Source organism: Pleurodeles waltl, chromosome 4_2 (assembly GCF_031143425.1).
Source record: "Pleurodeles waltl isolate 20211129_DDA chromosome 4_2, aPleWal1.hap1.20221129, whole genome shotgun sequence".
In the NCBI taxonomy this organism is placed as follows: Eukaryota; Metazoa; Chordata; class Amphibia; order Caudata; family Salamandridae; genus Pleurodeles; species Pleurodeles waltl.
Genome location: NC_090443.1, coordinates 966,781,536 through 966,797,071, shown reverse-complemented (window position 1 = coordinate 966,797,071; position 15,536 = coordinate 966,781,536). Strand labels below are relative to the sequence as shown.

General features: G+C 46.8%; 1 protein-coding gene across 6 annotated transcripts in view; it reads right to left on the bottom strand.

Moving 5' to 3' along the window:
• Positions 1–1,487: 1,487 nt before the first annotated feature.
• Positions 1,488–15,536, bottom strand: part of RNF220 (ring finger protein 220) — a 539,236-nt gene continuing 525,187 nt past the window's right edge. For 4 of the 6 annotated variants that reach the window (XM_069232799.1, XM_069232801.1, XM_069232802.1 and 1 more), the window contains 2 exons: positions 10,819–10,893; positions 1,488–2,397 (listed from right to left, as the gene is read on the bottom strand). In XM_069232799.1, the coding sequence (XP_069088900.1) occupies positions 2,326–2,397; positions 10,819–10,893 (147 nt within the window). In that variant the 3' untranslated portion in view covers positions 1,488–2,325. The remainder of the gene's footprint in view (positions 2,398–10,818; positions 10,894–15,536) is intronic. The other 2 variants (XM_069232798.1, XM_069232800.1) reach the window with 1 other exon arrangement.

The following is a 15,536-nucleotide window of genomic DNA, read 5'->3' as shown; positions in this document are numbered from 1 at the left end:
CTCAATCTATCCTTTATTTCCACTCTCTGACTCATCCCAAACCTCATTCTACTACTATGATCTCTGAAATAACTGTTCCTATACCTTTCCCTCCTCCATTCCTCCTGGCTCACCCCAAAACTCGGTTTACTACTAGGATGTCCCAAACAACCCTACTAAATTCTTTCCTCATGTAACTCTCCTTTGACTCATCCCAAACCTCATTTTACTACTATGATCTCCCTCATTCCTTTCTAGACTCTAACCCCATCTCTCCTTCTATTCATCCCAGACCTCACCTTACTACTATGATCTCCCAACTTACACTTTATAGATTCTTCCCTCTTCTATCCATCCATTCATTATTCTATTCAATCCAACTAACAGACTATATCCACCACTCAAATTGACCCATATTTCTCTACACTAATCATTTTGGGTTCCAGAGTAGTGTGCTACTTGCTGAAAAGCGCTTTGAGCCACGTCAGGGGTAGTAAGCAATTTATCAATACAATTACGCATCTACCTTTAAAATTAACAAGACAACATGGCCCCCTGTGCCTGCGTCTTCCTTTTTTTAAGTGGACATTTACTTAGCTGGGAAGAGACGCACCTTTTCCATAATAAGTGCTGTGCACAGCAACAAACCACAGTATAGAAGGTCATATATAAATTGACAGCATATATTTTATGCTGGATGCATGGTGTGAGTGGAGGACAATACACAACTTGACATATGCTCATTAAAAGACAAATGTGAGTGCAAATAGGTGCCAGAATGAGCTTGTAAGAAATGTGGCCACTTTTCTGCATGAGGAGTAAGGCAGTTTTCAAAGCAGAAAGAAGAGAAGGCACAAAGTTAACGTTAACAGAATTATTTCTAGTAGCATGGACCCGGTAGTCCGATCAGGCAGAACCGTGAGCAGTACAGTGAGGTTTAAGGACAACAAATAGATGTTAGTCAAGAGAAGGTTGCAAGAAGGCACATGTTCTGATAACCTTTAAGATGGGTAGCTGGTACAAGACTATTATTGACTTTAAACTAATTTTCAAGATGTCCTGTTTTGCAGAGAGGTGGCTAATCTGGTGATGTCAGGTTTAAAAATGTGAACAGGAAGGCTACAGAGAGTTTTCATAGCAGAATGCAGTACTTTGTCCAATGGAAAGAAGGAATACAGAGGATGGCCAACAGTTGGCTGTTCCAGGAACCCAACTTGCTCCCGACCAGCGAGATAGGGATGTGGGAGACAGATTTTACGGATATTAAGTACCTGGTATCTTGCAGTCTGCTGTGATACCATCAACCCTTTAAGAAAGGAAAAATTAAAAAGCACCTGTCTTCCTCTTTAGAATCGGATGACATTCTGAAGTTCCCCCCATCTTTCCCCAAACATGCACAAACGCAGCAACAGCTCATAAAGAACCTCCTGCTCCAGTCACCCTGCCCTGCAAGGAATAAGTCCTTAGCTGATGGCTGGAATGAAGAAAAATACACTGAAGAACATTAAACCATTTATATTATATGTATATATAACATATATACACTTTCGTTTATTTCCTTTCATTTTTCCCCTTTCCTAATGTCAAACAATTGCAGAACTGAGAAAAATGCATTTAATGTTCTCGGCTTTCCATTTTTGAACGCTGTCCTTCCAAAAAATGATTACCAAAATTAAAAAAAATGCAATCAGAGAACAAAAATGCCACGGATTAGTATGTAGTTTTCAAGAGTCTATTCCATTTATACACAACATTGTAAACATATATAATTTATATCACATGTGCTTCGTTTATACACTTGTCTTTACGTGTCCTTTTCTCTTTCTTAGTTCACGAGACGATCGCAGGAAAAGAAGACAACACAGTTACAGGTTACTGACTATCCCCTGGTCCGGTGGGATGGTACCGTCCTTCCCCACCCCCAGGACTGTGGCACTGTCTGCGGTGATGGAACAGATGTGGGTGGTCCTCCTTCCGGAATTCCAGAGTGGGCAGGGTTTAAAGTGTAAACAATCACAGGGCTGGGGCGGGCCAGGGGAGCGGTTCCGGGGTCACACGCAGCACGTGTCTGCACAAACGTCCCCACAAAGGCTCCCACAGAAGTGGCAGCTCGTGGAGCCGAGGGGTCACTTCCCCTCTTCTTTGTACCGGTTGAATACACTTATGTGGTCCCGGCACGGTCCTGTTCCATTGTCACGCGCTCCTCGCTTGGAGTCATTTTATGTTTAACATAGTCTGGAAAGTTTTGTACCCTCCCGTCCCTCCTCTGCAAAGGAACCGCTCAGTCTCCAGGAGCGAATAGGGGGGCTGGCTCCACGGGTCTGGCCACAACGGCCCCTCCCTCTTTCATAAGTAAATGCGCCGCAGATCCCCTGGGGATGTGATGGTGTTGCACTGGGGGCACAGCTTCTTCGCACCCTGAAACATAAAAAACAAAACAAAAAAAACACAGGTCAGAAGGTGTCCCAAGGGGGAATACGTACTTCTACAGCCCTCAGGCTACGTCCCTCGTAGAATAGATTCAGGTACATGTGTGGCAGGGTCCTTTCACCAGGCCATCACTCATGTAGGAGGTCCTCTAAAATTATATATCAACAATTATTATCATCAAACAACGATGTCGGAGTTTACACGTATCAAACTACATTACATGCATGAACAGAACGTCAACAAATAACAAGCCCAGTGACTCCATAATGGTCAGGTTCAAGGGCACGTGACCCTCGGTCATCTCTTTTATTCATGACCAACATGAGCACAACTAGATTTATTTGTTTACTACAATTATTAACCAAAATGTACGTACATAGCTTAGTTCACAAGGAGCTCAGAATGAACCAACTATAAAGTAATGAAAACTGTTTTTCTTTTTTCAGATATGGAACTAAGGATAGCAAACAAGCTGGTGTCATGATCTAGGAAAAAGCACTGACATATGCCAAGGCATTTTATAAATCAAAGAAGTGGTTATGTCAATTTCTAACTGAATCACTAAAACTCATGCAGGTGTCAAATCATACTTTCCAATAAATGTTTCTTGTTTTTCTTCTTAGTTTAAATGTGCAGAGATCTGATAACTCTTGGAACACTAAATAACTTAAAATAAGGCGAATGTCTACACACTAGCTTAGGCAATCATATTTTAGGTTAAAGAAGGAAATACTTCAATGTATTTGTAAATCACTCTAGAGAAGTGATTTTGTGCTAAAGTACCGTGCAGACTGAGCAAAAACAAAGCCGTGCCTCTAGGAATGAGAAGAGAGTAAACCTTCAGGTATCTTTTGTTGCTATGTGCAAGGAGTGGAACTTTACAGATGCGCCCCACCCCTTGGTGCAATACTTTGGAAATAACCTTTCCATTCATGAACATTAAACATGGCTGACAGCAACCAAGTGTGTCCCACAAAACAGGACCCGTGGCCTGAATGGCAGCTCAGCTTTCTTCCCGTCAATCCCTTTAAGAAATGCTGCTCGAACTACAGAATGTCCAAAAGATAAATATGAAGTAGCAAATACGGGAAAAAACGTGAACTCATTTGCAACCAACAATCCGTCTTATGAATCATCACTCTCCAAATAACGTTTTGAAAAGTCTTAAATCTGACCGATAGAAGTTAGCTCTTTCTCCTCCAGTGAGGAGTGAGCTGCGGTTGATGCATTCACAACTTTTGAAGTCTATTACTATCGGAGACTGTGAAAAAAAGTATTTCCTAAACTTGTTCTACACCCCACTCCCTGTAAACTTAAGGGAAGATTTATTTTCTGTTTCAGAGGCAGATTTTCAGGAGTTCCAAGTATGGCGACTCTGTATATTTTCTCTAATTCCAGCTTCTTAAATTAACTATAATACACGAAGAAAACGTTGACCTGCTCAGATTTATTATGCAGTCTTTCACAGACTGCCGAGTTGTGTACTCCTCCTTGGAAGGATGAGGTGGAGAGAAAAATGCAGGGAGTGCGTTAGAGTGGCCTACTGGAAAGGTGGTACAACTCTTAGCATAAAGGAAGAACAAACTTTCAGCAGTAATTTGTCAGGAATGGCGGTGATGTAAGAGGGTTGTGCCAGCTTAATTATGAGGCGCTCAAGGAGGTAACTGCGTTAAACAGTCTTGATGCTGGGTAGCCGTACAGAACAACTGTGCATGGGTTCGAAAAGTATGCACATCAGGAGTTCAAGGACCACATAAAGGTCAAATCGAGCAGGGGAGGCTCCTCCATGAGGGCGGAGGAGCGCCCCCGCAAGCTGCAAAACTTTTCCCCAAAAACTATAATAAACTAACACGTGCAGAAGGGTCTCTGCAGCCCAGCAACACGGTTGCTGGCCTGGAGAGAACCTGCACAGGCTTCCAGTCTGCTTGAAAGCACCCTGTCTGGGCGCTCCCAGCCAATCCTGATGCTGCGCTGAGCAGCGTCAGGATTGGCTGCAGGGCAGGCTGGGAGCCTGTGCAGGAGGGAGACGGAGGAGGAGAGGAAGGGTGCGTTGAGGCACGGCCCGGGAGCGGAGGTAATTTTTTTAATATATTTTTTAATGGTGTGTCACCCCTCTGCCCCCTCGGAGGCCCGCCTGCCACGACTGAAATCGAGCCATAATGAAAGGTGTTGGTGGGAACATGGAAATATGTCCTTTCAGAAAGCACATCACAACTGATGACTTGAATAAAGAAGGGTGATCTGGTAAATGAAAAAAGGCTAAAAGAGAGGCCATAAAAGCCTTAAATATGCAAGCCTTGCTGTGCCAATGATAGGACGAATGATAAAACATGAGATAACCTGGCCTCCCAGACGCTCCCAATACCAGGATAATTTTTGTCAACTGACCAGAATAGATATGCTTGACAGACGGGCCTACAGCCACAAGATTCACATCTACTACCTAAGCTGGAAGGTTGAAAACCACTCAGCTGTCACCGCTCAGTCTCCATGCATGGAGGTGTAGGTTATGGAAATTCAGGTGCAAAACCATACCCTGTTGCAGCAATAGGGGGTGCTCCCAAAAAGAGAGAGATCACAGGGAAGATGCTCTGGCTATACGGATTGGGGGACCATACTCTTCTGGCCAAATCTCGAGCTATCAAGATGATCTTAGTCTGATCTTCAGAATTTAAAGTAGAAGAGGCATTGGGGGGAAAGGCGTACAGGAGTCCTGCTCCACATTGCAGTAAGAAAGTGTCCACTAGAGATCCTCTTGGTAGAAACTGCAGTGTGCAGTAATCGTGACACTGCACATAGCAGCAGTGGCAAAAAGATCTAGCCAGCCCACACACCACTAGACGAAGATATCATAAGCCATCTCTGAATAAAGATGTCATTCTTGGTTTCCAAACTGACTTCTTCTGACTTGTTTGCTCTGATGCGGAGTAACCCTGAAAGATGATTGACCTACTGGGAGATCCCCCGGTGGTCCATCCATATTCATAGGCACAGAGCCTCTGGGCATAAGGTCTAAGATCCCACACTGCACTGCACTGTACTACAGGGCTGGGTTGATGGAAGAAAGGCCTTCAAAGCCAAAATAATGGCACAAAGTTCACAAAAATGATGTGGACCTTTTGCTTCACTGGGGATGAGAGACCCAGATCTCCACTTGTGCCAGGTGCTGCCCTGACCCTGGAATGATGTGTCAATCACTATTGTGAGCTCTGGTTAAGGTAGAGAGAACGGCCTGCTGCATGAAAGCTTAGTGTCCACCTGCCACCAAACTGATGTCCTGGATTGTGTCCTCCTGAGATACAGATGCTATCAGACAGGTAAACTGGGTATTGCGTCCACTGAAAGTGGATTTTCCATTGCCAGACCTGCATGTGTCAGCAGGCACGAGGGACCAGAATAATGCAGGAGACCAGGAGTCCAAAAGCCTTGAAACCCAGGATTGATTCTGAAACATCAGGTCCTATCCTAAATATCCCAGACTTGTTGCAAGGGTGGAAAGGCCTTGGATGCAACTGTCCATGATGCTGTTATGAAGGGAATCCTCTGTGTAGGCATCAGATGAGACTGGTTTACAGACTGAAAACCTCAGAAAGGAATGAATAGTGACCGTCGTGTGGAGGTAGTCTGTGACCAACTGGGGCTTCAGCAGGCAAATATCAAGGCAGAGGAGTTAATGTGTCACTGATGTGCGAAGCTTGGCCACAAACGCTTCCATGAAATTTGTAAACACCTCAGGGGCAGAAATGAGAGTGAAGAAAAGAATGGGAATTTGGAAATGTTCCAATCCCACTAAAAACTGAATATAGTGTCTATGGGACTGCAGAACAGGCACATGGCATGCACTTCTGGCAGGTCCAGGGATACCATCCAATCCCCACATTCAAAGTGGAAACACTGGAGTAAGTGTCTTGAACTTGTACCTACATATGAGGTTGATCCGGTGGGAAAGACCTTTAACCGGTTTGAGTCCTCCATCTTTTTGGGGCACCAAGAAACAGTGGGAGTAACACCACTCACCACTGTCTGCCTCTAGGTCTCTCTATGGCCAACAGTGATTGGAATTCCTGCAGAAGGGTAGCTGCATGATCTGCTGAGTTCTGAGTGCAAACTGGTGGAATGGAAGGGAGCGTAGAGTAAGACGTAAAGAGCAGAACATAACCTTGCTTAACAATTTGTATTACCCGCTGATTTTAAGTTACAGCTCTTTAGTAGCATAAGAAAATCAAATCCTACTGGCTAAGCATACCCCTAGAAGAGGAAATCAATGTTGCCTGAAAGCATCTGCGGCGGGTGAGGAGGAAGATACGAGTTGTTGGTGGTGGTGGTGTCCACAACCTCGGCTACCACAACATCCATCTACAGCTATGAAAAGTCAGGGCTGGCTGCTGTACAGGTTGCAAGAGCTCATGCTGGCTATAAGCTAGGCCTAGCGAGTTTCCTCTCCATTTCCTGTACTGCTGGCCTGTGACAGTAAACCCAAAGAGCAGGCTCAGACACGACAGCCTTTAGAATGTTCTAAAGACAAGTCAGTCTTTTCTCCGAAAAGTCTAGAACTGTCAAAAGACATGACGCTGATGGATGCCGGCAGTCAATGATAAACAGAAACACAGTTGTACACAGCCACTAGCACCTTTTAGTACTGGCAATGAGGAAAAGGTTGGATATCATCCAAGAATGGAGGCTGCGCTTTGGCTACCTCTTAGTGAGACATAGGCCTCATGCGAGTTGATGTTGGCCCCGGATCAGAAATTGGCACAGCCTGATTTGGACTGGCGTGGCTTATAGGGCCAGAACGGAGGCATGGGCTGGGCCGGAATGGAGCCAAAAGGCCAAACAGGGTGAGTCAGTGCCAGGGGAAAAGCAACTAAGAGTCCCTAGCTAACAGTGAATTAAAAATCTGCAGCATAACTGCTTTGAAAGCCATCTGCTACAGGGTCCACTATGGCCTGGAAGGTTCAGGGTGTGCCGGGACCAACAATGGGATGGGTTCAGAGCTGAACAAAACCTGCAGTTGTAGCTTTAAATTTTTGCTGTTTCACCTCTGCGCGCAAGAGGGACACGAGTTTGCACCAACGGCACAACTCAGGCTTTGATTTATACGACCACTTACAACGAGATTGGCAATCATTATAGGCATGGAACCCTGATGTGGAGCTGGAGCATAACAGTTGTATCGAATACAATCTTCCCGGCTTTTTGTATCCTGTGATTTAAAGGTTCACTTCATGATTGGCTTCCCGTACATCATGGAGCACATCACATACTTCAAGTCATGACCAGATCCTAGACACCACAGGCAAACGATGTGTGGATCTGTGACCAACATCTGCTCCCGAAAGTCGCAGCACTCCGTGCCATTATTATCAGAGGCAACTGGAGTCTCCTACAGAGTTTGATGGCACCCCTTACTGGCAAACAAGTAGCAGCTCCTTGGGGGGGGGGGGGGGGGGATCCAGTTTGTCGCCTGGATATTGGAAAGGTGAGGGGTATGCAAATATACGTACCCGCTAGTAGCTACCATCGGGGGCATGGCGGCCTCCTCTCTATGGCATCGGACACAACAGTACAAAGACAGCTGCGTTTCACATCTCGAAGGGAAAAATCCTGAGGACGGGTGATATCAAACATACTCACAGTGGGAGCCCTTTCCGACCTCCGCCGAGAACCTTGTTTTGCAAGGGTTTCCAAAAGCACATTTGCAGCGGGTGCAGACAGAGCCCCCTCCCGGGAGTCACAAGGTTGCTGAAAATAATTTCACCTGGACGTGCTCGCTAGTGCACGCAATGACCGGGGCCGGAAGCGGGACTCGGCATAGCGTCGACACCTGCCAGCTGGCATCAGTAAACTGTTCCCTTGAAATACATATATAAAATACACTGTTTTACGGTAAGTCACACCTGCCGAACGCTTTTCCCCCGGGTGTCTGAGGGTGCTTTCATGTGCCTGCTGTAAAAGCCCGAGTTGCGAGTACAATTCTCTTCCCCGTTGCTGCCATTAAACTTAAACAAATTGTTTATTGGAGAACGCAGTGCAGGGGGAATAAACCTGCAGGCTTTCGCGCCACCAAATCTGTGCCCGTGAGGGGGTGGGGGCTGTGGCAGGCGCTCATATTTTCAGGGAGATACGGCCGCAATGGAAGGCCGGCGATTATTAAACACGCTCTCCCACAGCTCTCGGGCTTGTTAAAAGAACAAATACCTCTGCTCGTGGAGGCGAGCGAAGAGATACCTTAATTGGAACAATGCAGATTTGGAAAGTTATTAAAGCGCCGCGGCCAGCTGCTATGTGTAAGTCATTACATTTATAAATGGGGAGGCAAGCGAGTGGGGGCTGCGGGGCGAGCCTGTGGAGGAAACACTCGCCCTTAACAAGATCACGCCGGGACTTTGATCGGGACACAAAAGCAGCGGGGTATGCAAGGCCTTTACAGCGGCCCCGGGCTCCGTTTTAATGGTTACATTAGTAACAAGCCGTGGCCAGGCGCGCTGCCTTTTCAGCCCTTTAAAAATGGGAGCAGTGCGAGATCCTGGCCGCTAATAAAGTGCCGGGCTGGGGAACAGATGAGACGGCCCTTATTAATTGCTTCCCGGCACAAGTGCCAGGTTCTTGGTGCGGCTGGCGGGTTCCGCGCCCCGCCCGTCCCCGGGCATTCCTTAACGAGGGATCGGCACGGCCTCAGTCCCCACAAATAACCAGCCCGAGAGGAAACGGCAAATGAGCCAAAACGGTTACGTGTGTGGTGGAAAGCGGTGGCCGCCCCGGCCTGGGCGAGAATAGGCAGTGCACACCCCAGCGGCGGCGAGACCCCGTGGCACGGAAAGGAGATTAACCAGGATGTGGGCTTGGATGCGAAACCCATCAAATCGGAGAGGAAACACCAACCCTCGGAGTCAGCCGTGCTTTTTAGACGCCGGTTTCTAACTAACGAAGGGCGGGAGGTGGTGCTTTACTCCAGGCAGGAAGCATGCGAGGCAGCCTGGCCAGGTACCCGGACGGGCGCGGAGATGGAGACACTGGACCGGGGAGTTCCGGTGCTCGCTAGGAACGGACGGGGGCTGTGACTCCTCTTGGGTAGACCTGGGCACCGACAGATGGGACCTGGGAAGAGCGATGCTTCGAAGGCACATCAGTGACGAACGGGGGGCGCTCTTGTAAGTTAAGCTCGGTTTGTTGGTGTGCGCACCGGTGACCGGACACCGCGCACGGCTGATAGCGCTGCTACTCGCCTGGCCCGTCGTCTACAACTCACACAGCCTGGGATTAAGTCTTACAACTTGATAAAGGCCGTAGTCATTTATGGGGTCCTCGACAATTTATTTTCGCCAATGTAGCTGTGGACGACAACTGCGTTGTGTCTACATTTGAGAAGTTGATAGGGCGTCTTTCTCTAGCACAGGCCTACTGGTCCTCTAGTCCATCCCTCCTCTCCCCTTCACCCTCTTCTCCCCACACTTGAAGGGTGAGCACTACAGCTTCTTGGTTAACTTATCTGAAAGGACCATCCACGGGGTCTTTGGGAAGCAACTAGTATTCTCTTTACAGCGCTCTTGCAACGGGTCCCTCAACATCTTCAAGGCATCAACCAGACGTGACACTCCGCTACGGTCACCTGTACACGTCTCATTTTACTACTATTTCTTCTCTGCTGATCGGCCGAAGAGGAGCCACGAGCATTGCACAAACTGACTGAAACTAAAATTAAATAGGCCCGAGGTTAGGATTTTCGATAGGCCATGGTCAACACTGCTTGTAAATGGGGCCCAACTAATGCACACTTCTGGGACACCAAAGGCAACCGGACCATATGGGACATATATGAAGCTATTTCAAAGTTTCACTTTCAGCAGCTTGCAACGTCCAGCATATTTATATGTTCCACATTCAACCAACAACCCGCACAGGCCTGCACCACTCCCGTTCTCGGACTACACCTCAGCCGTGATCTGCTCCGCTCACCTCAATTCCACCCTACTGTCCTCTACTATTAATGCAAGGTGCGGTCTGCCACTACTGCCTTCTCCCCCCTCTTCAATGCATGAATCCACTCACTCCCACATGCAGTGTCTGTCCCTGAAAACCCACACTTGGTCTTCTTCCCATCGAGGGCCATCTCGTGGGTTTTACTCCAGTTAACGATAGACTGATGTTCTCAGCAGCCTACAGTTCACTAATAATTAAGACAACAAAAGAGAGGAGAGTTCAGCGCCTGAAGCCCAAGCTGCTTCCAAACAGCTCCAGACTGTTGTAACACCAGTTACAAAAAAAATATATAGTCAAGAAGCATATTATGCTAAAATAACGGACTGAAATATGTTTAATGTTCAATAATTTACTTAGAGCAGGACAGAAGCACATAAAGATGTTCTACACACAAATAAGGACCGGATAAGAAATCAGGTGTGCCCTCACCAGAGTGCGGAGCCAGCATTCCTCACAGTGTACGTGCCAGCACTGGATCGACGTGAGGGGCATAGTGTACGAGTCCTGGAAGGAGAGAGAAACGAGAGAGAAGATGTGTTACTTGAGAAGACCAACCAAAATCATTCAGTGTGATATCCACAGGCAAGGTATGCAGGGATTAAAGCCAACCAAGGCAGAAGGTTCCTCGAGGTATAATCCAAGTACCTTCTAATCTCCCAAATGAGAAGAATCTGAGAGTGAGCACCTCCCTTGGAGCAATCACTGCTACTATTTACAGGGCGCAGACATTCAAAGGACACAAGAGAAGGTGACCCACCAGCTCACATTTGTGAAATCACTGTGCAAACCAAGGGCAATGTGCAGGTGAGGCTCCCTCACAGCACAGCAGTAGACATGACCTGTTCGCAGTAAACAGTCCTTCCAATGCACCCCAACGGACAGCATGTAGATTCCTATGAAGAAACACAACACTTACTAGTCGCTACATTGCTGGCGGTGCCCGAAGGGCTCTTTTATTAAGAGATAAGTGCACTGCCATCGAGCTGCAATACCAAGTCAGTAAAATCTCATGCCTCCAATCGACAAATCAGCACAATGAGTGAGACTGCATGGTTCCCCTGAACAAGGAGAGGTGGTGGTCTCTGAACATAGCCGCCACTGACAAACACTGTTCCAATATGGAGTCCTTTACAACCTGATCCATTAGGATAAACAACGATATATTGCATTGAAGAAGGCTAAAAGGCAATGAGAAGCAAATACAAATGACCTAACAGCCGAAGAGTGCAAACTGGCCTGCGCAGGCATAGGTACTGCACTGTGAACCCAAGAGATGCCGATTTCAAGAGACTTGACCATAAGTTTGTTGACAGTTGTATTCAGTTCTGAAACCCTCTAAAGGACTATTGAGGCACATGCAACAGTTGGTACTGTCCGAATCCGGAGCCCACCTACCAAGTCCACTGTTGCTCTGTTCACAAAGGAGACCCTACCATCCAAGGTAGGAAGACATCCTTTGAAGAGCACCATCAACACAACCGCCGTGCCTCTGGCGCTAGTAGACTACTGCATGTGTTTAGCCTATGTTTGAGATGAGAGAATCATGTCCTTGACGACACTCTACTTTGCTGCATCATTTCTATAAATATTAGAAAAGGGTGATGGGGAAAGTGCACGGAATCAGTTTAAATAACATACCTCTCGGAGATGCTTTACTTGCAAATACCGATTTGACCGTTAGAGTTATTAATTTTCAAAAAATTACTGATACCTCAAGTTTAAAAAAAAATAACTTGTGCAGTTTTGATTTCATTTGAATAGTTTTGTGCCACTCGTAGTTGTACCCACCCAAACATTGCTCCAGCCTAGAAACTAGACTAAAGGAAGAGATGTTAAGACTCTTTGGATAGACAGAGATATGATCTTTCATGTTTCTCCAAATACTGTCATATTTTCACATTACTGGAAAAGAAAGAAATCAAAATAAGAAGCTGACCAATGTCAATATTAAAATCTAGTCAAGAGGACCCAGCTGCCTATGCTGCTCTTAGTAGGCATCTCTTGCTTTTTGCCAGGAAGAAGAAATATGTTACTTACATGAAACAACAGTTTGACAGCTTCGCTGTCTGATTTAAAAATCACATTCTGTGCATTATTCGACCATTCAGTAGTTGGGTACGGAAAATAGTTGAAACAATATATTTTTTTATACTGAGCATTAGAAATCAGTAAAGTCATTAAGACAAATGAGAATGCTCATTACCAAGTTAGAGATCTCACTTGTGGACTTGTTGATGAGTCTGGCTGGACAGGTTGGCAAAGTTGTTTCTATCCATGGAAGATACTTTGCCAGTAGATGTATGCAGTAACGTATGGCTCAGTGCGGATCTGTTGTGTGCTGTCCTGTTCTGAAGGTATCACACGGTGGGTCATGTTGTCCATAGTGTTGAGGACTAGTTTGCCTTGAACGACCAGAAGAAGCAGCTCAATATAATTGATGTGGTACCGGTGACATCTGGGGGACTACTTCCTTTGTGTTGTCATGTTGTCTAGATGCTCCCCAGCCTGAGAGAAATGCATCTGTCGTAATGGTCACCTGTGGAACCAGATCTCCCTGCAACAAGTTGCGGTTGTTTCTCCACTGCAGAAAGAGATAGACGCTGGTCCCCATCAACACTAGATTCTCCAGCTGATTCTCTGCTTACGACCATGTGAGCCTGGTGTGAGATAATATGGTGAAGCATGCCATAATTTCGTAAGAGGCATACAAGAGTTCTGACCACAATAGGAAGAAAAGACAGAAAGAGAGGCAGTAGATGCTTAAATGCCAATGCCAATGCCAATGTCTCTTTCGGCTGGAATACGCTCTACCTGTAACAGTGTTTAGCACAGAGCCCAGGAAGACCTGAACCTGAAAGGATTGTATGTGGGACTTCTGGTGTTTATGGTGAATGTCAGGCTGTGGAACAAAGATACTGTGGCTTGAGTGTGGGCTGGACATTGTTGCCTACTGGTGCTCTTGATCAGCCAATCATAGAGGTAAGGGAATGCATAAGTGTTGCCCCTACTTAGATAGAGAACAATCACCAATAAGCACTTATTGAGCAATCTTGGGGCACTGGTGACCCAAAAGGGCAGTACTTTGAATTCGTAGTGCTTGCCACAAAGCAGAGGTAGCACCAGTGGGCGGAGTGGATGGGTACATGAAACTAGGCATCCTTGAGGTCTAACACTATCATGTAGTCGCCGTGATGGAACAGAAGGAAGGCGTCCTGCAGAGCTGTCATGTGCAAATGTTTGGACAGGATGTACTTGTCGTCTTCTCCACCATAGATGTTACTACTCTGGCCTTAATGGGCTCCTAGAATCTCTCAGGGGAGGATTTGAGCAGGCTCTTGAGCATGGGCAGCAACCGCATTGTACGCTCCAATATCAACAGCGCTTCCACAAGGAAGTCCTGTTTATTATGGAAAATGTGCAGGCACAGCTTGTGAAAGGCAGCTGCACACTAGATGATCTTGAGGTAGTCTATGCTGTCGCCTGGGGGAAGATACCCTGACAGGATAGTGAATAAGTTCTGGGTCACCTGCAGGACCGTTGTCAGTCATCCCAGGTGTCATCTATAGGCCCAGGCTAGAAGGAAGCGTCACAGGGGTCAGCAAGGCGAAAAAGGTCTGTCTGGGTCAGACAAAGTATATAAGAGACAATAAGGGCAGCCCTATTAACAAAGAACCTGGGTCATACAATATTCATCTGAAACAGTGTTTCTTGTCAAACAATATATGTATATTTGATTAAAAAAAAAAAAAAGCACAATTGCATTAATGATATATTTATAGGACATTTTTATCAAATATACATATATTTTTGACAAGATCCACTGTTTCAGATAAATGCTGTTTCAGGCAAAGAGCATAGGGATCCCTCAGATGACTGGCGGAGGCAGTATTGTTGGCATGCTGGAGCACAGCAATGGTGATGGTGGAGGAGGCTGAGTATATGGTGGAGGTCTGGTGCCCTTGTTTAAGTCTTTTGAGCACTGGATCCGAGGGGGGCTCAGATGCTGGTTTCACTGCAAAGGCAACCCTCCTCTTTGGAGGCAGAGTGCCTGCAGGTTTTGGTGGAGGTGGTCTGGTGAAGATCTTACTTGTCAGAGAATGGATAAAGAAGGACTTGTGCCTGACATTAAACTCCTCTTTGGAGTCTTTGCCAGATGAGCTGCTCAATATCCTCAGAGCTGGTTGTCGATGGTGCTCTCTGTGTGGCTGGCTTTGGAGTCCCTGATAGCCTGTGCACCAGGATCAACAGTGTGTTTGGCTTCAAGTAATGTCAAGGCTAGCCTATGGGCTTTAGGCTGTGTAGCGCTCAATGGCTGGAAGGGAACTGCTATCCTTAGGCAGATCCTTCCTCAGATTCAGGGCCTTCACTCACTGCCTACTGGAGCCCAAGGGCACCAGAGGCCCTGAAAGCAGTAGTGTCTTGTGCACAGGGCTCAACACCCAACTCCCATGTGAGGGCTGCTCTACCTCAGTGTAAGGCCTCTTGTGAAGCCTGGGATGGGTATCTGTATGGACCATTCCTATGGCCCTAGGTGGGGTCTTCAGTCGAGAGCTGTTGGTCTTTGTGGTCAGGACAGCCTGTGTTTCTTCTTCTGGATCGGAGGCACTGGAGGAGGTGGCCTTTGGACTGGGTGTGGCCAGGAGCACCGCAATGCCAAGTGAGCCTACCACTATATCCGTCCTCGGCTCCGAAGAGTTCTTGCTCACTGAACTGAACATGTCAGGGATTTCGGTGGCAGACTGCTAGTGCATCTTCCTATGAGTCCAAGGTCTCCTCCTTCCATTTTGCAGGGTTTTCTTCAAGCGGAAGGTGAGACAAACTTCACACAAGACATTGTCATGGTCCAGGGAGAGGCTAAGGTTACAACTTTCACGGTGGTCATACAACGATCAGTACTTCTGTCGTAGACTCCAGTTATGATAATGAGACTGCTGGATGTTGGGCGGCAGCACCACTGAGGGTGGGGGACGGAGTCTGATCCCACATTCTGCAACAGCTGTCAGCCTAACCCTTTCCAGCTAGCTAGCAGCGCCTCACAAGTACCAGAGGTAGAAGTGATTCGTGGCAGCCTATCGCATGACACTCAGACTCCTCAGGGATGTTATGGAGGAACCGTTATCTCTCAGTTATACAAGTCTAATACATGC